At 43.9% G+C, this 26,644-nt stretch overlaps 1 protein-coding gene across 11 annotated transcripts in view; it reads right to left on the bottom strand.

The window, feature by feature from the left end:
* Nucleotides 1-26,644, bottom strand: part of LNX1 (ligand of numb-protein X 1) — a 147,096-nt gene that overhangs the window by 7,573 nt on the left and 112,879 nt on the right. For 10 of the 11 annotated variants that reach the window (XM_072037620.1, XM_027457080.3, XM_072037619.1 and 7 more), the window contains 8 exons: nucleotides 25,497-25,738; nucleotides 23,817-23,972; nucleotides 18,675-18,830; nucleotides 14,960-15,162; nucleotides 12,722-13,093; nucleotides 8,088-8,222; nucleotides 2,357-2,534; nucleotides 759-975 (listed from right to left, as the gene is read on the bottom strand). In XM_072037620.1, the coding sequence (XP_071893721.1) occupies nucleotides 759-975; nucleotides 2,357-2,534; nucleotides 8,088-8,222; nucleotides 12,722-13,093; nucleotides 14,960-15,162; nucleotides 18,675-18,830; nucleotides 23,817-23,972; nucleotides 25,497-25,738 (1,659 nt within the window). The remainder of the gene's footprint in view (nucleotides 1-758; nucleotides 976-2,356; nucleotides 2,535-8,087; nucleotides 8,223-12,721; nucleotides 13,094-14,959; nucleotides 15,163-18,674; nucleotides 18,831-23,816; nucleotides 23,973-25,496; nucleotides 25,739-26,644) is intronic. The other variant, XM_072037624.1, reaches the window with a different exon arrangement.

Genomic DNA, 26,644 nt, shown 5'->3' with positions numbered 1-26,644 from the left:
AGGATGAAAGGGTGAAAATAGCTAACAGGCTAAATTCTTCTTTCCTTGAGGCTGGGGAAGGCAGTTCCCCACTGGAGTGACGCTAGTCTTGTGTACCCACAGACTCAGAGCACATCCTCAGTTAACGCTTCACGAAACGTCGCCGAAGCTGCAGGTATCTGCTGCGTGCACCAAGCGGGAAAGAAGTTTACCACATGTGATGTGGCTTTCATTATCCCTACTGAAACAACAACACAGCTGCTTCCTGGATGTGACAAATGTACTCCTTTCGGTCGGGGGTGGGGTGAAGAGAGGTGATTTGGAGATACTGGCCAACTGCACGCACTCTGTAACTTCTGGGTAAAGTCGAGCAACTGAGCAGCATTTGGTGAAGGAGAATTCAGGGCTGTGCAGCTAGGGAGCAGCAGGGGCAGCTCTGCCTTCTGCAGGGTGGTCGAGCCAAGGCCCCGGTTTAACAAGATCCTGTATCCATATAAGCTTTTCCTTTCACTCCCTATGTGCCAGATAAGTTTTCAGGACTGGAACAATTCAGGATACTTCCCTCCCTTCTCCCTTGCAAGAGGATCCGCGTGTCTATTTTTCCATGTACACATACCCACTTACAAAAGGGAGGTATTTAGAGGAAAGACTGTGACAGAGCCTGGATTTAATTAAGACGTCAGTGCAATGAATCAAGCCAAAAGGGAGAAGGACTGCCAGAAAACATAAATCTTTCCTCCCACTCCCCTTCAGGGGGAGGACAGGACTGCTGGACTCACCGAGGCAGCCCCAGCCACATCACCCAGGAAGGCGACCACTCGCTGCTCTCGGCGGCCTCGGGGGGCGTATGGCGGCTGCTCTCCTCCTGGCCATCACACGCCCTCATCTCCAGGGCTTTGAGCACCACCGAGGAGCTGGTGTTTTTCAGCAGGGCGACAGCATCCGTCCGGCTGACCCCCGTCAGGTCGATCCCATTCACGTTCAGGAGGATGTCACCTGTGATGAAACGGGTGATTAAAAACACTCTGGAAAAGTTTCTAAGACACATCCCCAGCAATAGCAAGCAAAATCCAGAGCCGAGAGCTTGCTGCCTGATGAGACTGCTGATGGCACAGTCTAATCCACTAACTGTAGGCACTGTGACTGCCCTTGCAGGGGGATAACCCACTCCAAAGCCAGGGTGCTCTTGCTGCACCCCATCTGCGTCTTCCTCAGGCCATGGGCTGTGCTCTCTAGCTGCCCCAGCATCTCTAAGTGAGCATTAGCCTCTCCTCGTGGCCTGCCGAGGCAGGCAACAGTCTAAAGGCTGCTCAAAACCCTGGAGGCTGATGGTGCTGTTATAACATCACGTATTCATTTGTTTCTAATTTTATCAAATTAACCAGGCTGAATTTTCCATGCTGGGTGTCTGCCTCATGATGAATATATGTATTTTTTTGGAAAATGCATCCCACTGAGAGGTAGTTATTTCTCAGCAGGAGGAGAGGGGAAAAGCTGCTGGTTTGCTCCTGTTGCCATGTCATACGTGTTTGGATTAGAAACTGTAGCTCCTGCAAGGGGGATATCCATATGCATGCTGCTGCAGGCTCCAGGGGCAGGGCCAGACTTTTTCTGCCCCAGTTTCAACTGCCTCTGTGCTTTGAGGAGCAGGGTAAAAAACCCTTTTGTACACTCAGGAAGTTGCTCCAGCTTCTGGGCAGTGATTTGGGTGAAGCTGAGCACAGGCTCCTGGAGACATAGCTTCCGAGAACAGCGGGATCTTTCACCATTCCCCTGCTCTCTACCAGTTCCTGCAAAAAATGCTGATAAAATGTGCTCCTCATCTTACTTCAATGGCTTATTCACGTGGAGGAGGAGAAGCTATCAATGTCTCCACACAGTGTTACATCAAGAGCCAAATGAAGGCATGAAGACAATGTTTCCAGACATGATATTGAGCCACAATGGATTAACATTGCTTCATGTGTGATGGGAATTCTGCTCCTCCTTTATCCCTTTTAAAACCCATAAATGATATGGCAACAAGCTCAAAAATTGACATAAAACAAAACAAAACAAACACCAAAACCACAACACTCTGAATGTTGCATAACAAAGATTTCAGTAGTTAGGAGATGGTGGTGCAAGCCCATTTTCCTGTGAAAAATGATTTTGTTTCCTACCACAATATGTTTATATTCCCCTTCACAGAGATGGTTACTGCTGTGCATAATACCTTTCCTAGTAGCTAACCTGAGACCCTCTAATCTGTCACCTCCTAACAGAAATCTCTGGGACAGCTGAAAGTGTCGGGGTGTGATGCTTTTTTACTACCCCCCCTGTTTTTCAAAGGAAGCCTTTGAATTAAAACATGCTTTCAAACTCAGAGCCTTTTTACCTGTTTTTATCCTGCTGTCTCTGCTGATAACTCCTCCGGGTTCAACGCTTATCACATAGATAGGCAGATCCCATTCCCGGTTGGTTGCTCCGCCTGCTACTGTCATTCCCAGAGACTCCGTGTGATCTTTCCGGACAGCCACCACCTTCTCATGGCAGGTGACAGCATGAAGGGTGTTCTGTGATGGGGAAAACAAAACAAACACACGCAGTGGGCATGGAGACCTCCCTGACAGCTTAGGCATTTTCTACTGAAAAAATATTCATCAGGAAGTATCGAAGGAACACCAAAGCCCTTTACAAGTGCCTGCCACATCTGTCTGGGTGGCTGGCATAGCTCTCCCAAGGCTTAGGCTCTGTGGAGTCAGAGATGCAGCCAAAATAACCCATACTTTAGAGTCAGACACAGCTTCTACTGAACTCAGAAGCAGATTAGCAATGAGGTTAAGACAAGTATGAGCAGGTCTTTGAAATGTAAATTAAGAACACAATTTTCCAAAAGGAAAAAAAAAAAAAGAAAGAAAAAAAAAGTTATTGATATGATCACCAGTATTGATATGATCACCAGTATCATAAACTATCAGTTTATGATCTGTATCTTACTGCTTGCAATCTGAACATCATCTGTATAGTTATGAGAAATGGTACACCCGGGTTAAAGAAATAAACCTCTTAGGACAGATGAGAAGACAGAGACTTCATCTACTCTTCCATATTTCTGTTTCTGTATAAGATATTGGCTAGAACATGGTAGAAGTATATGTATTTCAGTGAGGAAGATCTATCTATTGAGAGTGAAGTCCCACAGCTTCCAGGGTGCTCTTCCTAGTTCTCATGTTTGAGAGGTCACTCCATGAGAGCCACCTCTGCTGTCTGAGGACAGTCATCCTCTTGCTCCTGTCTCCAGATAGAGAGTGGTGGGTGTTACACACACAGCACTGGCCACACAAGCTAGTCTCTGAGCAAGGGTGAAACAAACTCACGGGTAACCTTGGGATGCATGGGGCACACAGCTTCAGCACAGCCTGCGGACTGAATGGTACCTTTACAACCCATCCATTTCTAGCAGGAGAGCTTGAGAGACAAGGGTGCTTCTCCAGAAAATCTGGATGTAAATGTTAATTGCTTTGGCTTGCTTAGGCATGTCATAAGCTGTGCTCCTGGCACCAGCTCCTGAAGATCCTAGTCCCTCCTGCAGAAACCCTCTTGGAGCTGGAATAGACATGCTGCTAAATAAATCTCAAATGTAGCCCTCTGCCCCCTTCTCATTCACAAGTGTGACCTCACATTTACAGTATGCAAAAAGAATCTATAAATCTCATTTAAAGCCACATTAAACTCTCCTAAGCAATCTGAGATCCCACAAAGACATTCTACCTCAGTTCCTGGGCCAGGAGTGCAGAAAGAGGAGCAAGAAAGCCCATGGCTTCTCCCACTGTGACTATGAGGAAGGAAGAGAGCAGCAAGAGGCTTTTATGGGAATAGGAAGGAAGAAAAGAAGAGCGTCAGTGGGAATTATGCGGTGTGGGGACAGATACATGGAGGGCTTCTCTATACGTAGTACTGGTACAGCTTAATTTTCAGGGAAGCCACAGAGCTTCAGGAACAAAAAGGCAAAGAATTACATGAAAAAAGATCTTCTCTTAGTCAGTGGGACAAAAAGCAAACTGATATAGTTGTCTGGACATACCACCTGCAGAGCACTGGCACTGTGTCAGAGTAATCGGGTTTATGGCTTGCAACTGAACCTCAACATTTCTGAAGGCTTTAAAACATTCTCTTTTAAAAGACTTAAGTGTCCTACTTCAGGTCATTTTAATCCTTCAGGAGATCACATTCATCTTCAAGGCTTACAGGTTTTAAACTTAGTAGTTCTAACTTTGTGCAAACTAAACATAATGTTTCATCTGTGTTTGTGCAAAATGCTGTCCTTTTTCCTCTGGAAAAAGAATGCCTTTCTACCAAGAAGCAGGCACTTTTTGCATCATGTGGGATAGGGGCACTACTGATTTTCACAAATACATGGGTATGAAATTTTGTAAGAAAACATGAAGTTATAAGTAAGCTTGCAACCCTGAGCACTCAGAGCAATCCTGTTACTTATGCTATGTCCACCATGTCTCTGACTCCCAAAACGCTGGCTGATAAATCAGCTAAGACTTTATTTTTGAGGAATCAGTGCAGAGAGAAACAGCTTTCAAAGCGGTGCTGACAAATTTTCCTGTTATATTTCAGTGAACAATTATATAAGTACATGCAGTTGTCTGCTGAAACATGCAAGATCAGTTTTCCTTTGAAGCCACTCTTCTGCATGTCATTTTTTACGTGACTGCAGATAGAAAGGAGTTAGGGCAGCTTGGCCAAGACGAAGGCCATGATGAAAGCAAAGTAAAGCCTTTTCCAGTAAACACACGTAGAGCTTTCCTGGAGGTACTGCTGATAATGAGTAAGCCAGTTAAAAGGCAGTGTTTATCAGTGACTGCTTTTCAGTGCATTCTCCTCCAAACAATTGTCCTTCTCTGTCATTCTGACATGAACTCAGAGGTTAGAAGAAAAACATAACAGTTCATCTTCTCCTTTTTACATTTTCTCTTTTGGGGGGGTATGTTTACTGTAAAATAAATATTTATGGCAGATTATCACAACATCAAAGCCACGATGTGTGCCTTGCAGGCAAAGGATGTGGCTGTGTGTGTTTGGAAGATGCATTTCACCTGAGGGCTAACCTGCTTGGATGGTCACAGAACATTGCTCAAGCAACAGGGCAATGGACTCGTTTAAATGCTTGGCAATTTGTCAAAAAGGAGCAAGAAAACAGCTCCAATTAAAAATAAGTGTTATTTAATTAATGGCAAAACTCCCGCTGACTTCAAAGAAATCAAATCTGGCTGGTTTCTACATCACAGCCCTGCTCAACAGCCTCTGCTACACACGCTAGTGTTTCTGATATCTTCTCTTTCCCGAATCCAGGCAGCAGCCAGAACAATTTGGGCTGGATGTCCCGTAACCCTGCACACCACAAAACAGCTTAACGAGACCCCGTATGGGAGCAGTCTCCCAGCACGCCATACAGCCCCCATCACTGCCACCACAGGAGGATGTCATTACAAACTGTCCTCCTCTCTCTGCTCTTGGCTGCGTGGCCCATTGCCATTGGCATTGGCCTGAAAGAGAGCCGCCTTCTCGCTCCTTCCAGATGGAGGCAGGTTGTGGGGAGGGCAACGGCTTGGCCAAAAGTGATTCCTGAGCCATCGTCTGAACAAAGAGGCTGCTGAAAGGTTATTCTTGGCACCAAAGGCAGCAATGGCTTGTGAGCAGCTTGCAGCCCATGTTTATTCACATGAGGGCTCAAAGAGAGGATTCCTGGCCTGCTAATATCACCTCCTAAGGTAGGGTCAGGGGCGGGGGGAAACACAATTAAAATTAATCAGAATCCAAGTCACTCAGCAATCTGTCTATCAACCACACATAATAAAGCAATCCCACTGATGGCAGCAGATTCACCAAACCACACACACACATAGCAAACTCCCCTGATGGTAAAGTACAGCCAGTGAGCACTGCCCTGAGTTTGAGCAAGAGCATGTGTTGTGTTAGAACACTGTGCAGACCCTAGGCCTGCAAGCATTATTCCTGCTCTAATGCCTATTAAATATATATATATATATATGTATACATATATATATATACATAACATTTTAAGTCTGCCAAAGCTTGGACTTTAAAAACCTTGAATTGCAAATGATGTTCAGTTAAACCTTCAGCAAAAATAAAGATAGAGATATTCAAACTGACATGTTTGTACCCTATAAAAGGGCAAATAACACTCCAGTAGTGATTGCATCAGCCCAAAATCCTACAGGGCCTGAAGCTACTCATGACCACTGGCTGTACTGATCTACTGATCTATTGCCAGTGCATCTTCTCTGATATAAGCTCTCCACTGCCCACACACTGAGCTAAAGCGAGATGGTAACAGCTCAGTTTTCTCTTGTCTCTGACCTTCCCTGGAAAGTGCCCAAATTGTAGCACTGGGCAGAAACCCACAACAGGTTGCCTACTTACTTGCTTATGGAGTGCGTATGTCTTGTGGCAAACTGGAAATCCCTCTAAAAGCCACAACCTTTTCTTCAAAAGATGATTCATTAGCCTCAGGGGCACAGTTGCAAGTCAACAGTGGCCTTTCAATCTCACAGATCCCCCAAATAACATTGAATTTACCAATTTTCATCTAATACCTCTTGGTACAGGAAGAGAAAATGGGGATCTGGGGCAGTGTATGGAAAACAAGCCATGTTGCCAAATAATCACACGTGGTATCAATTAATCAGATCTCTGTGGTGGAGCTAGCAGGTGCTCCAAGCATCACTAGAAATCATATAGCAGCATCATGAGCTAATTGCTGTCCTACACATATCTCCCTAAGGAAATCATTACTTCATTAGGAAGTAATGTTTTGCAGATGCTTGATTAGTTGGGCACTATTTGCTACTGGCTAGTAGCTACCCAGCACCAGCTCTGCTCCATGGTTTAACCCCTGTTGATCCTTAGCAAGGGCTGGGATTGTTTTTCCATGAAGTCTCATAACTAACAACAAAGATACACAGATATATAGATATAGATATTACACATAAAAAACATTGAATAAATATAGTTTAATCAAACAAACAAACCAGAGAGAAAGCAAAAGGAAACCTGCAGAGAATGGGTATCTTTAAGCTTTTGTGAAATGCAGAGTGAGGTTTTTCTCCTGGCTGAAAGCTGCACGCCCAGTCTGACAGCTGGTTCAGTCTGAAAGTCTCTTTAAGGACACTTCTGGCTGCCCATCAGGCAGGAGAGGTTTAATCCAGCCCTGGCTTTCTTCCTTGCTCATGCCCCCCTTGGTATGGACCAGCTCATGAGGGTTTTGTGTTATGGTGACACTCAGAGTGATTAATGTAAATTAACCAGGCATATGACTTAAATTTAGTGCAATAAAGAAATTCAGCTCCTGAATGAATATTCTTACATACAGTAAAAAATATGGTTAATCTGCTGTGATTACCCATGGTGTTAAATAAAAGCCACTTTCATTCATCACAAGCACCTCCATGCAACAGCTTAATCTGGTTGAATTGGCAGTAGTCCTACTTAAAATTATGACTGTAGTAGATTCAGATTCATTTCTCTCAATGCAGACAAGTTTTTAAAACATGGAAGGGAGCTCCTAAATCCCCTCTGTCCCAGGCCCACACTCTTCTGTCCCTGTTCTCCTCAGCCCAAGGGCAAGTCCTGGATCCCCAGATGCTCACAGGGGAGGTCACTCCTGCTGTTTCTGCTGTAAAGATGCTGTCCTGTGGGGCCACACAGCAGTGGCACAGTCAAGAACAAGCCTCCCAAACCAGCATGTTTGGTGACCAAACCCATCAGACACTTGCTATGCTTGCTGTGGCCAGTGAGGGCCTCCCAGCTGCAGCTTTCGAGCTGGGACGGAGCATGGGTATCCAGAAATGAGCAGACTAATAAGAACTGTAAATTTCAAGAAGCTTATAGGAGTCTCTCAGATCGATCTATGAAAACTTTTGCCTGCAGATTTTGCTCCAGATGGAGGAGCCTCAGACAAGCCTGTTGTTTTCATTGGAGCACATCTCCCTGCGCTGACAATATCCAGAAACACCACCACAGGTCTCCAAAACCCCAACCACCCACCAGGTCCCCCTTTCCCATGGACAGAAGGATGGATGTGCTCTCACCTTGCAGGGGTTGTTCCTCGCAGCGGGACAGAGCTGGGGGCTGTTGCCATAACCCCAACCCGTCTCCTGCAGGATGTCCGGGGGCTGCTGCCGGGTCTGCCGTGACACCACGAAGTGAACCTGCTTCTCGCTGGCCTGCGGGAGGAGGTACAGGGTGAGTCCCAATCCCGCTGTTCTGCCACAATAATCCTGGGTAAATCAACCAGGGACAGTTCACAAAACACAGATCCCAGTTAAGCGTGGTTGGGATTTCCCTCTCCCATGGTCACGGTGACATAAAGCAGTAGCATCGGTTCAGGTTAATAAAATCCATAAAAATTTACTGCCAGCTACTTAAAACTTGAAAATCTGGTGTTAACCCTGAAAATTCCTGTCTGCCCCAGATCTGGCTGCAGCTAGTGATCCCACCCATGGTGGTGGGGTCACTGAGCAGTCCTTGTGCCCACCTGTGTGTACCAGCACAGAGCAGCAACCTGCCTGCCACAGGAGAGAAGCAGACACCCAGAGCTGCTGCTCCCTACATTTAGTGCTGTAATGAGGGACATGCTCAGCTTTGGCTGGTGAAAGTGGGGAATAAATGATGCAGCTGAGCCCACCTGCCTGCAAGAAGTGTGACAGATGTAAGGCAGCTTAAAGAAAAGGATGTGGCACCATTTGGAGAAGTAAAATCCCCCTGTGCCAAAGCACAGAGAGAAAGAGTGAGCAGACACAAACGAGCCTGCAGAGTAATGGAATTTGGGGTGGGATGGTAGCCAAAACTCTCACTTTAGGAACAGCAATTGAAAAAAAAAAATCTGAAATAAGCTCAAAATACTTCTGCACAACAGAGTCGCAGTACTCACACATCTAGGAGATGCTGCAAAGCCTCCAGTGAGTTATCTTTGCTCATTGCTTTCAGGTACTCTGTGTGTGCCTTATATTGGCCTTATTTATTCTGTGTACAGGTGATTTTTTTCTGCTATTGAACCAGCACTAGGGAGGTCACCTGTGTCACCAGAAGCGGATGGCTTAACTCTCCCCTCAGAGAGGTGCATATAAATCTGTTCAAGACAATGGTGGTGCAGCAACTGAGCTGAGAAGGAGGGGAATTCAATGAGGTAAATTATATATCTGTCATAAGGGCAAACCAACAGACCAAGCTGAAGGCCTTGAAGCTATAGGAACATACCCAGAAGATACAAAATTCATCCTCTAATCTTCTTCTATCCAAGCTAGAGACCACAGTGCTGTGGCAGGTAGGAGGGGCTCTTAAAAGCTGGTCTCCAGAGGGACTCTTGTCTGCTTACTTGCAGTTCATTTCCAAGGAACAGCTCGGTATCTAACGTGGAGACCCCTGCAAGCATCTTCGGAGCCCCCGGGACATCAGACCTCCAGAGATGCTTGCTTGCACCGTTCCCCTGCTCGCTGGGGAGAAGCTCCAAGGAAAGCTGGCATTGAGCAAGCAGCTGGAAACCAAGCCCAGCTCCAGTTGCACTACTGAAATCAAATCTCCCACAGACAATTAACAGAAGCTAGAGGAGGCCCTTGGGATTTTCATTTTTATAGTTCAGTTTGCCTTTTCTGCGGCTGTATTCAGTAGTACTAGCTGAGAATTATTAAAAGCGCTTTTGAAAATGTGACTACAGTTTAAAAAACTGTAAAAAAAAAAAAAGGAAAAAAAAAAACAAAAAACTACCTCTTCCAACTTCAAGCCTGAAGTCTGCACGTTCAGCCCATGCTATTTGCCAGAAAAACAATATCACAGTAAAAAAAAAAAAGAAAAAAAAAAAAAAAAAAAAAGCACATTTCTATGTTACCTTACCAGTACTTTGGGGGACAATAGGTTTTTCCATCAGCAAATAAAATCTCCACAGCTTCATCACTTGGTACACAAGCACATATCAAAAAATAACTTGCTGGGTAATTTTACCAGATTTATTACTACCTAACATCAAATTCTGAACTCTAAGACTAGTATTTTTGGGTACTCATCTGGTACCCAAAAGTAGATTGATGTATCTAGGGAAAAATGAAACCACCCTAGTTTGTAGGGTGGTTGAAATGTAACTGAACAATACAAGACTGAACCTCCTAAGGGCATATGACCCCCATGAAAATACAGTTTTCTTTAAAACAAACAACTTCAACTTACGCAACTTCTGCTTAAAACTCATCTGCTGCCACATGGTTAGTCTCAAAATTGGTTATTTAGAGGGAGGTTGTAAATGTGATTAATTCTCTGTAGACCGACTAGCAAAAGTTCAGCACAGTCTCTATTGCAATGTCACATTTGTCTCCAGGTCAGTTAAGTTGAGTAATTTCTCAGAAGTCCGGAGTGTTTTAAAAAGTTATCCAAACAAGACGACTAGCTTTTGTATTTACATACTTCCATACACAAACCCATTAACATTTCTACTGATCAGGATATTAATTGCTGCTTCATCCTGATCTCCCTCCCTCCTTCCCTGCTTGTTCCCCCCTCTCCCCCCCAATTCCATCTCTGCTCTTTATGCTGAAGCTAGAATTAAATAAATAAGGTTTGTTTCAAGCCCACATACAAGTAATTGCAGAAGCAGCCCACTAGAATTAAAATTCATGTTATGGACAAAGCAAATCAAACACCAAGTGGGGAACGTTTTGCAAAGCTTTGTCTTGGAAACCTCCAGAGTTCTCTTTTGCACCAGCCTGATTCTGCTTGTTTTGGGAGCTGTTTCCCTGGTTTAGGTAACGCAGCCTGAGAAGATCTCCAGTTACCTGCACTGTGACCTCCCCTGGACATGCAATGTCCAAGCACAACAGCAGCCAGCAGGGCTACAGGCATGGAGAGGCTGCACAGAAACACCCTCAGATTAAATATGCTTCATCTGACACAAGCCTGTGACTAAAGATGATGCAGCAAATGGGAAGCAGTGAGCTCCCCAGTGTTACGATGTGTGCACGCTCCCAATTAGCACTTACACGTTTTCTTCATTTCGGTTCTTGTGACTGAGCATATAAACAGCCAGACACCTAACCTCCTGATTATCAGCTGCTTCGCCTAATGCTAATGTATAATTGCCACAGGCCTGAAGGATCAGATTTTTCTCAATTAATCACTATTTAGAAGTCAAAACTAATCAGAGTCTGCAGAAATCTGATGTTCTCCCAGCTATGCTCGCATAATAAGCCACCACCACCTTTTATCATATCAGAGGAGGTTCGTTCTGCTTTTAAGGAAACTGATTTCATATTTGAAGCTTCCAGCACTGTTAATTTGAAGACCTTAATGTGCTGTGAATGACACACACCGAGATCTCAACAGACAGGGTACTGTTGAGAAATGAGAGGACAAAAAAAAATGCCGTGTAAGAAGCAAATGCAAAACATTTGTGGCCTCGGTGTAACGGCTTTTCTCTGGCATAACGTGGAAACAGGAAAGGCAAATGATAATTGATGAAAAGACATGACAAAAAAAACACAGGTTCCGGGAATTTTGCGTTAGACAAATGTGATTCATAGAGCTCACATCAGTGCAATGTAATCCTTGCTGTTTGGAAACCTGAGGCTCCCCTTTGATGGGCATGCTGTTTAAATTCCCAGAGACTGGTGTGCATTTCAAGCATTATTATAAATAACATCCACTCTTTGGAACCCAATAAGAGCTTTAGTAGTGTTTTCAAACACTTGCGTGTTAATGGTCTCATTAAGTCATTCTTTCCATTTCATGTCTATGCTGCATGTGTTTTTTGCTTATGAAGCACTGTTGCCTTGTTTCGTAGCCATAAAGAACTGTTCCAAGAATACCAGTTTTTCAGAAAGGTTTTCATTCCGGGCTTTCTTCCCCTTGGAGAATTTAGCATCACTCTCATCCTCCACCCCCACCGCCTTCTGCTCCCAGTTAGCGATCTACATAAAGTAATCCAGAAAGATGCTGGACCAAAATTTCAACAACTGGTGTTATGCACAGGGTTGCAGTTTTGTTGCCCAGACAGGACACACCAGCTTGCCTGAGGATGACTGGGAGCCCCTGCTCCCAGCATGTGTACGAGCTAATGGCTTTGTCCATACCTATGCCATAAACTTTTCAATTAAATTTAGTTACAGCCATCTGTGAACCTGTGCTAAAGGAGAAATCCTTTCCACAAAATACATTGATCTGAATGTTTCTTCCAGCCAGGCTTGTGTTACCCTGATGATACCTGTCTGAAATGGGGAGCACCCAGCCTGACTTGACATTGTGCTATTGAGGCACGTGAAATTCTTCAACATGTGAACACTCTGCATCCCTCCAAATGAAATGAAAAGTTGCACAACTGCTATAAATAAGAAGTAAAAACAACAAAAGATTCTTGGCTTTGCTTTTTGTGTTGAAGTTCTGTTTTTTTTTGTTGTTTGTTTGTTTTTTGTTTTGTTTTGTTTTGTTTTTGTTTTTTCTAAGGTGGGCTGTAAAGAAATAAATCCAATACAAATATTTCTGGAAGGGAACTTAGGCAGAAGCTGACTGATTCCGTAGCTGAGAAAGGCCCAGCGACACTTTTGTAGTAAGACTGCTAAGAGCATCACAGAGGCAACCCACATCTCCTTCCCTCCCCGAAATGCACACCCCTTAATTTTGCAAGAGATGGTGAAAACACATGCCAGGCTCAGAAACCGTGCCCAAAGCCTTGTCGACAGACCTGTATCAGGTGGGCCGCGCTCTCCGGGCTGCCATACCGATGGTCGTGCCCGTTGATGGCCAGCACGCGGTCGTTCTCCTGCAGCTGCCCGTCACGGGCCGCCACACCTCCCTCCAGCAGGTTGAAGATAAAAACCCCGGGCTCATCGGCCCTGCGGACCAGCTTTATGCCCAGCTGCTCATCCGGGCTGCTCTTGTTCAGGACGACGTGGAAGCTGTCGTCCCTGTTGCAGTGGGCCTCAAGGGCAAGCCCGCTGTTTCGGCACCGGTACCTCTGCTCCCTGAGCACCGTGAGCCGCAGCACGTGGCAGGGCTGCTTCAGGATTGACAGGGCGTAGTTGTGAGGCACGTTTTTGATGTCCATGCCGTTCACCTGGAAGGGAGAGCCACAAATCAGCAGCATAAAGGCTTTCTAATCTGAATTGGCACTGGAGGCGGCCGGCCTATTTACACAGATGTCTTCACACAAGGTGACGTGCGCTGCTTGAAACCGCCTGGTGCGGGAGTCCAAGGCTGTGCTGCAGAGCAGTCTTCCCCCAAGGAAAGGATGCACTGTACAGACACTTTCTGCCTTTTTTTTTTTTCCCCTTTTCTCTCTGATAGTCTCCAGATATAACTGTTACTTTTCAGCTTTATTATTGTGCTCCTCCAAGCTCCAATATCCTTTCATATATCTTGGTTTTATTCCAGTAGCTTCTGATTTCAAATCACCTTGCCAGCCTTTCCTTTCACTCCTACCACTTTCCTTCATTATCTCCCAGCTGTTTTAGTTACAGCAAGAAAATTGTGCCCCAGTAATGAATCTCTAATTAAAGTAGAGAACAGAGCCTCAAGTACAAGGTCAAACATCCTGGATATTTAGCTAGCAATTGTGCTGGCACATCACACTGGAGAATCAGGCTTTTTATGCTTCTCAGTGTTTTCCAGGTAAGGTTTAACTCTGACAGCAGTAAAATCACATAACTACCAAAAAAAAAAAAAAAAGCTTCCAGTCAGTCCTGTCATGCCTGCATGTATAAGGGTGACTGGTCATTGCACTTTATCACCACTAAATGGAAAACAGTTGCAAGACTGCTGGAAAACCTGACTCACACAAGTTATTTCCATGCAGTTTCACGTTGCTCAGGTTGAACTCCTTAAATATTAAGAAATGTTTCCGAAGTGCAATGGCAGTGTTCCCCAAGACAGACAGAAGTGCTCCACGTGGGTTTGTTTTTGCAATCCGCCTGTGTGGTCATGGCAGGGCTGTCCCTGCTGTGGTCTGGCAAGGGACTGCACCTCTATTGATGCAGCTGAACTAACTTCAGATTGGGTACTGCATGGGATGTGAGCAAGGGACTGAGATGGCCAGGGCTCCTCCATACATCCCCGGGCAGCCCAGTGGTGCCGTAGCTCAGCTGCTCTGCTCTGGCAACTGGACAAGAAGCCCCCTTGAGAGGCACCACCTGGTTAGCACTCATGCAGCAGTACATCCATGGCAGCATCAGCCCTCCACGAACAGAGCCGTCTGCTGAAATGTTTACCTGTAATTTGGAAACCTGTGCTGAGCCGTTTGGAAAAAACACGCTGCCATCTTTAGCCATGCTATCAGCAATACTTGAGCTAATTGGTTTAAGCTGCTTGGGGTGTACCTGCACGAGCTGCACTTGCACCTTTGGCTCACAATGTAAGTACGCCTGTGCACTCCAACTATACATCAACAAACCTTCAGAGCAAGTAAAGGAAGAAACAGGCATTTTCTGTTATCACTCTTTTCTTCCAAGGACTGAAAGATGAATATAATTTAGCATCCTTGCACAGCTCTGAGTCAATGGGGCAGCTGAGAGTACTGTTCTCATTCAAAAGCTATTGCTGAAGCCATCGCTCACAAGATACATGCTTTTTAACCATCTGGCCTAATTCTTGTTCATCTGTTACACATTTCTATAGAAACGGGAGCAGAAGTAGCAGCCAACAGCTAATGCCTGAATGCTGTTCAAGTTTGTTCCTAGAGATTTCACCTGTGACTGTGATGGGGCAACGCTCATAGCTCAGAGTGGGCAGGGTCTCATGCAGTGTGGTGCTGACACAGACAGGACATAACCCAGATCAGGCCCCATCACCTACTCTGGTGTAAGTGGATTTAAGGCAATAGAAACCACACTATGTGAGATTTAAGCCCACAGCTCAGTAGAAACAAACAGGACAAAAAGCTTATACTTTATTATTATTATTCTCTTGTACCTCCATAGTACTGTACCTTTAGAATCATGTCTCCAGGCAGCAATCTTCCATCTCTGGCAATTACTCCATCGCGATAAATATGCTGTATAATGATGTGAACCAAAGGAGTCTCACTGCCTCCCACAATCCTAATGGCCAGGTTCTCATTGGGATCGGTTCGGTTGATCTTAATGCAGGTAATCTCACCGTCTGGAATCAGGTGGTACAATCTGGGAAAACCTGGAAATGCACGTTGTAAGGTATTTATTTGACGTCACAGCTTTGCTTCATTAAAACATGTACTATACTACTTCAAGTACCTTCCATTTACCTAAAGTAAGTTTTATGCATGGATGTGATTTATGCTAAGTAGGGAGGAAAGGATACATATGTTTGCTTAATGGACTTGAAGGGATTTTTTTTTTTCCTAATTAATACATTCAAACTTTCTCTTTTCCCCACAAAACACATCTTCAAATCTTTTATGTAATCCAGATAGATGATATGTGATTAACAAAAAAATAAAACAACAAAAACAGTCACACTTTTAAAAATATGAATTTTAAAGGAACAAAATACATTCTTAGTCACCAGTGTGCTTGGCTTGTGACATCTCATGAAGCACTTTTTTTTTTTGTTTGTTTGTTTTTTGTTTTTTTAAACCTCCAGCTAACAGATGGGCAAAATTTCTTGGGCAACCAAAGCAAGGAGTAGTTTTCCCTATCAGACCTCTCTCCTTTCACCACTGTTGAATTCTAGGAAATAGGAGTAACTGGCTGTTACTGAAAAGGGTCTTTATGAAAACCACAATACATTCAGGGAGGGAAAGTTCACAGAAGACCTGATTGATCTCCAAAGTGTATACACATAAGCAAAATTACTTCTACTGTTGGCCAGCCAGCTCTATCATATCTACCACAGACTTCTTCTAAAACCTGATTGAGAAAAGTAACTTCAAATGAGCATGCATCTGCTACCATTGATACAGGAGGTGACATTTCCACATCATTGTCCATCCATGGCCTGGAGAAATGTATCTGCAGATCTCTCTGGCCTTGAATAATTACACTTAGACCTCACTGTGATGGCGTGGTATTCCCACAGGCTTGGGCCTGTGCCTGACCCAAACACATTAATGTCTTGCTGAACTGAAGAGGATGAGCAGCTCTGCTTTTAGGAACAGTCAACTCACTTGGAAGAAGAGCAACATTTTCCCTGATTTTTTTCATGTTTGTTGAAACTGTGGGGTAGAAGGGAATGATGCCAACTGCTCAGCTGCCAAGGGAGGATCTCTGCTGGCCCTGGCAACCTGGGTGTGGGAAAGAGGGACTAATGGTGTGAGGGGGTCCTTTTATTTATTTATAATATGTCAGAGTAGAGTATCCTTTTCCAAACCCTACTACTAAGCCGTCATGTTTGTTTTCACAGCATGTCGCTAATACTTTCTTTCCTCTAGGGCAATTCAAAATTTTAATCCACATTCAACTTCAAGTGAAGCTCAAGTAAAAGCACCGGTGAATTGTATAGTACAAGTGTGTCAGCATTCAATCGTCTTGAGCCCTCCATAATGTGAGAAAGCTTTTAAATTTTTGGTATGAGGGTCCAAGCCAGAGCCTATATGAAAAACCTGTACATTGAAAAACTAAGTTCTAATATTTTTTTCAGTAACCTTTTTTAGAAATGAAAGTACAGTGATTGCTACCAAACAGCAATCAAACAGAAAATGTTAAAAGAAAATTAATAGAACAGTATCTGAGATAGAATAAATAGTATCTACTACAGAATAACCAAGCAACAAAACAGAAATACACCAAAAGGGTTTGGGAGAGATCAGGGGGAAAGAAAGAGTAGGGAAAAAAAACCACCCATTAATAAACACCACGTCACACCCCTTACCACTTCTTTGACCATATGCTCTTCAGGGCGGAAAGCTGTCTTCCTCCACGTCTGTGAAAAGCACCTACTGGTTGCATAAACTTTGACTTTGTGGTTTTATAAAGAGTTGACAGGCAATAAAAATCTATCTGGATAATTACACAGCCTTACTCAATCTAATTTCCAAGCATCCATTTAATTTGTACTCTTGTAACAGCTTCTGTGCCTGTACCGGTGTACTTCAGTTTTGCACGCAAATTAAATTTTCCACAAAGGAAGGTGCATTATTTTCCCCCTACTCCTTTATTTTCTGAACATTGCTTGCCCAGTTTGTAGCTTGTTTGGTTCTCTCTAGCTCCAAGGGTGGATTTGCATGGGCCTCTAACCCCAATGTCTAATCTGGGGATCCGGTTGCTCTGTCTTCCTATATAGGACATGGACACCCCAAAGGAGGTGCTTACCTTCCTCCACTGCTAAATAATAAGAAACAGCCAATTAACTAGCAACTAAGTGAGGTGTTTAAAATCAGGTGACACAAGTATTCTTCAAAAATTGCCAAAGACCTGGTCCCCACATCAGAATAAGTGTGCACATTTACACTCTTAGTGTGGTTATAAGGGTATACATACATAAAAATACAGAGGATAGTCTGGATGCCCCAGTATCCTTCTCTACATGGAAATGCAAGAAATAAATATTTCAATATATTCTGCAAACTACCAAAGCAGTTCTTTATTTCCCTTTGCGTGATGATTCACCTCAGGTCCTAGCAAACTTCATTTTTTGACTTGAACTCTCATTCTCCCATATCTCAATCCGAAAACTTTTGCAACAGGAATTATCCATCACATTTCTTGACCACGGAGAGCCATGGACTGAACAAGCTGCTAATACTCTCATGCTATGGCAGTCTCTAATTGCCCCAGAGCAAAATCAGAGCACTGTGGCAGTGAACAGACCCTGCACAAGATATGAACTGATGAAAGTTTCTTTGCTTCTTGAGCAATGCTTTTCCTGGTTTATTAAATCTTGCAGTGGCACTTGGCTGACTTTCAATAGGACTTTATGCAGATGCTTTGAAAGAATTTTTAATAACTAATTTCCTTCTTGAGTGCGCAGTCTACAGCAAAACAAATCTTCCCACTGTTTTTTTCTTGCCAGCGTGTAAGTCACCATGTTTCTCTTTTCATAGGATATACTGCTTTACCTCTCATTTTTGTTTGATTTGCTTGTGGTCTCTACTGAATATAATTAATAAATTGCACCATTCTCTCCTTGGATGGGCCAAGCAACCGAAATAACTGGATGATCACTTAATTTTTGCAATCTTCATTAAAGATTTCCTACTTATTTTCACCCCAGACATATACGTGGATATTTACATTATCAACAACCTAGACCGTCATAAGCAAAAGGCAATTACTTATTTTGAAAAATTAACAACGTTTGACAAATTAAATGTATAAAATACACCAATATATACTTTTTGAATAAGAAAACATTTGATCACCATTTCACCAAACTGTACATTGTTTGGTTTCATCAAAACCTACCTTGCTTGTTTAAAGATGATGATGTGCCTGGAAAGCATTGTCTTTGACTTAAATTTTTTTTAATGTGTGTACTGTACCCAGAAGAATTGGGTCCTGCTCCAGCACCTGGTTGCACACAGTGAATGGGTCCTCAGCAGGCCCCACCAAATTTATGGGGCTCTCAGCAGGCTGAGGGCTTGTACTATTCACACATATGCAGCTTGTTGTGGGGCTGGAGCATTGGTTTGTACACACCCCATTTTCCATCCCTTACACTCTTAGGCAAAGTTCTCTATTTGCTTTGACAGGTTTTCCAGAGCAGGAAAACCCTGGAATATTGCATACCTTTCTTTACCATTTTATATTTCCAGTCCTTAAATATCGAAGAGCTGCTGAATCTAGAAAGCAGTAAACTTTCTGTCTTGTTTTTGGTGATTCTTGCAGGTTTTCCCACCAAGTGTTGTGTTTTTGTCACCGGGAATGGTATGGAGCATTCTGAATCTGTCAATAATAACAAAATGTCATCTGCATTCAGAAATATTGTCTGGGCTTATTCCTCAAGTAATATTTTCCTTATACCAGTGTGCAATTTTATTGATATTTCCACAGGTCCCATGACAGTAACAAATAGCATAGGAGAGGCTAGCTATACACTTTAAACTCTGCTTGACTGGTACAAAGCAGGACACCGAGCACTCTTTACTATGTTCACCATGAGTCTGTAATATGAGCTTTTAAGTCTGCTTAATATTTCATCCCCACAGTTTACAGCACTTAATGGTAGAGTTCCTTAAGGGCTTGGGTTTCAGCTGAATACTGCGTGCACTGTGCTCCTGCTGGCAGTGCTGCCATCAGAAAACCTTCTGCCTCCATCCCCAGAATCAAGTGTGACAAAGCACTGCATAATCTTTGCTGTGATGCCTGAGTCTACATTAATCAAAACTCACTGTGTAAATGCAGTATGTGCCTCGGGTTGCAAGCTCTTGCTTAGACCAGAAGGTCTGACTGATGGAGGTGCTGGCTGAAGTCAGCAGAACTTTGCATGCTTGCAGCCCACTTCCACAAATCAGGCTCTCTGCAGGGACACCCTCCTGTGTCCTGGCACCCGGTCACCAGAATTTAAATAAAACATGTGTAACCTATCCTCAGAAAATACTTGTCTGTAAATTTCACTTGTATAAATGCGTGGCTTGGTTCTCCAACTCTTCTTTTCCAATTGGTTTCCATTTAGCATTTCATTCTCCCAGTGGCTTGCCATCATCCTGGAAAGAGCAATTTTGATTTAGTCCCTTCCATTAATTCTCCAGGGATGCTGGTCCGATGCAGGGGGCGGATAGAAGGCAATGCCAGCTGTAATGCCTTTCCTTCCTCCTTGGCTTTTGTCTTACTGAAAGAACTAAAATGAAACTGCTGTGGAGTTGAATGTGTCTCAAGAGTTGTGGATGTTTTATCTACAGCAGGTGAAGTTTATCAGTTTATCTGTCTGCAGTGGAGGAAGTGCTACAGAGCCAATCTCTTCCATTTGGAGATTGCCTGGCTCTTCATCCTAGAGCGGAGTGCTTTCAGCTGGTTGTGCAGTATTTCCAACAGCTGTTTTGGGGAAAGTGGTACTGAAACTGAACCAAACTTGGGGAAAACAGGAACAGTGCAGGATTCCTGCAGGGTGCAGCCTTCCTGGGTAGGAAAGTCGGGCTGCTGTTTTGTCCTTGGACCACATTAGCTGCTTTTCTTTCTGCACTTTAGGAGACTTATTGCAATGAAATGGCTGAAAAAGACACTGGTACCTAGAAACTTCTGCATTACACTTACCTTCTTTTTCTTCATGCACCTCTCCAAAACACAAAAGTATTTATAATATATATCTTATACATGCATATATATACATATACGCATATACACACACACAAAATACAACAGGACCCAGACTGAACAGCAGGCACGAGGTGCACCCAGGTAACAGCAGAGGCTGTTCTGTGAGCCTACCGCTGCCTGCCAGGGCTGCCTGGGTCTTGACTGCTGCAAAGCAATAACAGATGGTAGCACTGCATCAACCATGAGACTATGAAATATTAGTTTGACTTTGAACAGCATTTGACATCCTCAAGCAATCATAAATTTAATTTATTTTACAATGGCTGGACTGCAAAATGGAACTAATGAATGTTTTCAAAAAACAGCAGCATGGCTCTCTTTTACTGTAAAATTGTATAGAGGTTTTTGCAATTGCATTCCCCAATTCTTTCCTCCTAACTAGCTAGCTGGTTTACAGCTCATGTCTGTAGATCAGTTTGAGTGAAGATTTTATATATATAGTATTTCTTGGAAGTGAATTTAAAGAGTGCGATGCCAGACTAAGAGCACAGTGATACAAATAAGCATAGCAAAACCAGAGCAGTCTTTGCTCGGAGATATTTTATCATTTAAGTAGCTTGCCAAGGTCATTTACACTAGTAGATCCAGTCAAAAGATATCATGTCTTAAATGCATCACTGCCGGAAGGATGTCCCTGTCGCCGTCCCTCACTTCTCAGAATGAAATGATCTCCTTTACACTTCCCTAACTTCTACTTCAGGCCCGGAGAGCTATGAACATGCAGAATGGAACTGAACAGTTCAGTTGGAAGGGACCTTCAGAGATCATCTAGTGTAACTCAGAGCTACTGGCAAGATTTCTCTCAGGTAAACATAACAACCTTGGATGCCACGCCGCAGACAGATGCTTCTTTACTTGAATCATTTTCAAATGACCAAATTATTAAAGATGAGAAAATCTTAACATCTCCTTCACAAAACATTTTCTTTACACTGTTAGCACATTCATTCGGTTTTTACATTTTCTTTGCTTTGGACAACAAATAATTACTACTGAAAATATCACTAAAACGTTAAAATAGTGGAACAAAGAAAGCCTGTATCATTTAAATCCAAAATGCATGTACCCAACATTGCTCAAACAAGCCAAACCACATGCTGCAAATGGAAAACGTGAAGTCATTTCCACATTAAAGGACTGCTATCACCTGCAGTAATTAGGCTGTAACTATTCTTCTGCTGTAAATTAAAATACAGTTGCCATTACACATATTTTTCAGTGTTCCTGGGTAGCTAAGGAGTTTTCCAAACCCAGTTCTGCATTCAGCACTGAAGTCAAGCACAGTCATGGTTATTTGGACACCATTCCTCCCACATCAGGAATGATGATTTTGTCCTACACCCCCCACAGTCACATTGCAATTGAGCACTGGCCCAGCAGAGATATCAGCTTCAGATTAGAGGCACCTACACACTCTGCAGTAGGCAAAAAAGTGATGTGGCAGCAGAAATTTATCTGTGCTGCTGATACTGGAGCCACCACATAGGTATGCACTATGGTTTTTCTCTCAGAGCTCTTTTGAAAAACATGCACCCAAAAGAAATTAAGCAGAGACACCTGAACTGAGATAAGGGGATTCTGAAAATGGGGGACAGACAGCCTATACCAGGTGTAAACAGGGACCATTGAGCTTTGGCAGTTGATCTGACAGCTCCTTTATCAAGAGGTGGGCTTTATACCAGCAAGAAAGGGTTATTTCATTTGATCCCCACTGTGAAGCTGGTGCAATCTCAGCTTCATTCTGCCCAGGACTAAACCTGGTGAGGAGAGGAGGTACCAGAGAGTAGGAGAGGCACCATCTGATCCCCTGGAGCAAGAAACACAGCCAGGGTGTGCTGTCAGCCAGGAACCTGGGAAACGTGGGGTGAGGCAGCAGCAGGAATCGGTGCTCTCACACCCAGCTTTGGGACCTCCCACCACCCATGGGAGGACCCGTTTCTGGGAGAATGAAGCAGAAATGGGAAGATAGACACATGGGGCTGCTTTTTTCCAGCACCCAGCTGGCAAGACGATGATAACTGCAACAGAAAGAAGTATATTTAGTTCCTCTTCCAACAAAAAGAGAGTGCCTTTGAGATGCCATTGCACAAAGAACCTGTTGCAAAGGACTGAAGAGAAATTATTGTTAAAGTTGCATTTATATTGCTGCAAGCAACTTGCTTGCATATTTTTTAAAGACCAAATCCCAGAACAGCACAATCAAAATTCATTCTTTGCACGTGTAATTAATACTGTCATTTGGTTACCGAGCTTCTGTGATCTCATGCATAAGAGTAACTGCTCATTAAGTAATTACACATCTACCTGGTTTTTCCAGTGAGGCAGGACATATTTGGAAGTTTACAGGCATGCTTGGTGCAGAAGAATGACACCACAAGCAGAATCAAGTGCAGAATGATGACCTTGACAGAGAGATCACCATTCCGGGGCCCCATTTTATATCCCTTATAAAGGAGACAATAGTGCTTTTCATTCTGCTGGAAATGTAAAGACCAGTACCATCTTCACACCTTCTTCTGCTACCATCTGGACTGGGCTATGTGTTACTGGCATCCAGATCACCCCCGTGGTCTCTCGACATGAAACCAAACTTTCAGTGGAACTATTAGCAATGTAAACTGTAAGCTGAGGTAGAAGGTGATCATACAATTTCCATGCCCAAACACAGCATTTGGCTGCATTTTGTCTTTATTTTCTGTGTGTTTCATTGACAGCATGAAATATAGAGTAAAGGGAAGTTGCATCTGCTGCCTTCTTAGAGCCTTTACCCTGGACGTTTTATCTGGGGAGAGAGGTAAGGTGCTGAGGCATCAGGCAAAGGAATAATGAACTCAGTCAAGACCTTGATTAAGATGATGATTCCTGCTCTATCATCACTTCCTCTTGGTGTATGAATGCTAATATTGGCTTCATAATTACGGTCCAAAGCAATTAGTAACGTTTGCTTATTGATTCGAGAACACCAAACACTACGTGTTACTACCTGCCAGACCCCTCATCCTTGACATACATCAGAGAAACTTGCCTCTTCCACTGTCTAAGAGCAGAACATTCTTACTTCATCACCTGCCTGGCTGAGGCAATACAAATAGTCCACCGAGGATCCTACAGAAGTCCAGGAATAATTATAGTGCTTTACATTTTCCTATTGTCCTTCCACTGGGAATCTCCAGTGCTTCATAAAGGTTAGCAGAAACACCTGAGATTCCCATACTGTGTGATCACTGTGATCCATTTGCTTTACGGGGAAAACAGACACATGCTGGCAAAGTCTCTTAAACAAAATAATAGAGCAAATAAACAACAGCTCCAGTAATAGGACACAGACGCATGGGTCCCGTGCCTTGGGTACTGGGTTGGCTGTAGCATGCGGGTAGTTACCACCATAGCCCTACATGAGGTCCCCCAGCTCCAGCTTTCTTCTTCCCTGCCATTCACTAACAGATTTTTAAAAGGAAGAAAATACAGAAAAGGTTGGGTTTTCTGCCTTTTTTTTTTTTTAATCATTTGCACCTCACCACATGAAAGGCATGTCAATCACAGTCAGCCAGTTCCCACATGCACAGGGTCCCCTGCCCCATTTTAAGTGATAACACAAGGAGAACAAAGCATTACCTTCCTCTCCAGGAACAGAGTTCCCAACAGCCTCCCTTTCTCGGTCAGCTTGGTTGGAAACCGCACTTCCACTTTTAGTCCTTCGAAGAACACTGAATGCCTTGTTTATTTTTTTAAAAGATCTGCTTCTTATAGTGGAGCGTTCGAAGTGACGGGCTGCAACAGCAGGAAAAATTAATCAATACATTTCAGCAGCACCATGCAAGAACCATGTCATCTCTGCATCCATTGGCATATGACAGGGCACAATAGCAATTACAAGGCTTCTTGCACTTCAGTGTTTCATCTGACTCCAGCTGATTCTCCAAGATTGCATCCACCTGAATCTAGGTACAATTACACATAAACCTGTATCTGAAAGTGTGTGTGGCAGCCTGGGAGACAATAATCCTCAGCCAAAACAGAATTGATAGCAATCCAGTGAAAAATGCATATAAAAAGGAAAAAACACTGCCCTTTCCAAGCATAAGTTTGACAAAAATAAAATAAAATAAAAATCTGGAAGTCGTTGTTGAAAACTGTTCTTGAATAAAAACCCACTACTGCCTCAAAACTCTGCAGTGCCTCCAAAGCTGTCAAAAATAGCCAGCAGTTTGATGTCAAAAACTCAAAGATCATCAGCTGGGACCAAGGCACATCCAACTTGGGTAAGACAAGACTAAAAAAGAAAAGACATAATTGTTTCAAAACATTTCGCTTTCCTTTCCATCCTGCTGAAGATATCTTCATGGCTGTTACTGTTCTGTCTCTTTGAGCTCTGCATGTTGCCAAACATTGTAATCTAATAACACAACATTCCCTCAAACCAGACTGTGGCCTCTAAACTCAATAAAACTGGTGGGATTTAATTTCATCCTGGTGTTCACGCTCCTTCCCTTTCCATCTCTCTCTCTCACTCCATGTGCACAAGGGGATAGTGCTGCTCTTCTAAACTTTCACCATCCTTCATCCCAGCACAGAGCTGGTGCAACACAAGGTTAGTGCAACATAACTTTGGCTTCAGAGACCTCAAATACGAGATTTGATTTCACTGTGAACACTTCCAAATCAACCTTCAGTCAGGTCTCATCAGAGCCATGTGCTTTGACATAGAATTAATGGTAAAGAATTAAGGCAAGATCTCTTGGTGCATCATGTCCCTGACAGTGGATATTTCAGCAGGACCTCTGAAACACCCTGCTCTGGGAGGCTGGCAAACACTCTCCAGGCTCTCAGCTGCTTCTTAAGGTTTGTTCTCCTGAAAATACTTGGCAATTGCCAAACATGTTTCCCAACAGGTTTTTGGGTAGGTGCCCATCACACGGTCTATGGGGATTACTTCGGCCACTGTGTTTTGGTGAAGCCAGTACACAGTTGCATTGTGTCCCTGATACATCACACATGCTATTTCTCTTCCAACCAAGCCGACTTGTCTCAATAATCTTTTTTAAGACTTGCACTCTGCCTGCATGCAGCAAGTCTTCAGATTGATGCTGCCCCTGGGCAAGAAAATTTGTTTTTCACCTCAAATATACTGGGTCACTGAATGCACATCTTGACAAGCCATGTAAAATTAAAGTGTTCACTGTCACTTTTTCTTGCCTTTCTTATTTTTTTAAACCTTTCAACAACATATGTTTCACAGAAAACAAGCGCTGGGAGAGGCCACCAAGCCCCCAAACCCTTGCCCTGCATTCTTACTCCTGCTCCGGTTGCTGCGGTGCAGGTCTCCGGGGCTGCTGCCCGACTGGCTGTCCTCCGAGGTGGGGCTGAAGGCTGGGTTCACCAGCCCTGGCTCATCCGTCATTAAGGCGATGGCCGCGGCTGCTGAGAGCTCGGGGCCCAGGGCGGCGACCGTGAGGCTGGAGCCGTGGTCTGGGGAGCAGTCCTGGGAGCGCCTCTTCCGCTCCTTGGTAAGGCCGTAGTGGGATGCCCCTTTGCACCTGCGGAGAAGGGAGAGGAAGGGAGAAGTGAGAACAAATTGCAATTAACGTTGCCTGCTTACTGCAGGTAGCAGGGTCACTCAAAGTGCTAACTGCGAATGGCACAGGGGATGGGAAAATATGCGCACTGACCAGCAGAGAAATGTGCCCGTCCTGTCACGTTATGCAATGAAAAAGGAGAGAAACTGCCCTTAAATTAGCTGGAATTACATTGAAAGTCTACTGTTGGCCAAGGGAAGAAAGAGAGCTGCAGCCTCGCCTGTAGGCCCGTGTATAATTAGTTACTGTGGGGGCAAAAGGACAGGGATAGCAAGTGGCTCGTTACACCAGGGCTACAGCCTGTAATTTCCCCCTTGCCTCTGGTTAATGAAAGAGAGCTGGGTGAGGCCTGACAGCTTCTTTATTTCTGCTGGTGAAATAAAAGGCACCTGACCCCAGCCTGTTCCTTGACCAGCCTACATGAGCAGTAGCACTGGGAGCCCAGTGCCACGCTCCTTCATCCACCCTCCAATTTTCCTGGTGTGGGGAGTTCAAGGCCAGCTGTAAAATAATTCAAGATTAAAATCCAGCCCCTACATCCTGACTTGGCAGTGACAAAATCCTCCATTTCTGGTGGAGAGATGCCCGTGCTCCCAGAAACAGCTGACTTGTGACCCCACCTGTCTGCTCTGGGATCACCCCAGATGGCAGGCATGGGACCACACATGGCATTTCTTTATCAAGACTTCCTAAGGAAAGTCACCTCAAGAAAATTAAAGGTCGTTGTGCTCCGCATGGTTCGGTACTTAATTAAAGCTATAAAATACCGAAGAGACAGAGTGGCCCAAGGAGACAGCACCTGTGACTTATCTCCAGTGCCACTTCTACCCTGTGCCCACCCACTAGAACCTCATTCACCGCATTAAA

The sequence above is a fragment of the Anas platyrhynchos genome, chromosome 4 (assembly GCF_047663525.1).
Source record: "Anas platyrhynchos isolate ZD024472 breed Pekin duck chromosome 4, IASCAAS_PekinDuck_T2T, whole genome shotgun sequence".
Taxonomy (NCBI): domain Eukaryota; kingdom Metazoa; phylum Chordata; class Aves; order Anseriformes; family Anatidae; genus Anas; species Anas platyrhynchos.
The sequence above is the reverse complement of the archived record's forward strand: the minus strand, read 5'-3'. Positions and strand labels throughout refer to the sequence as shown.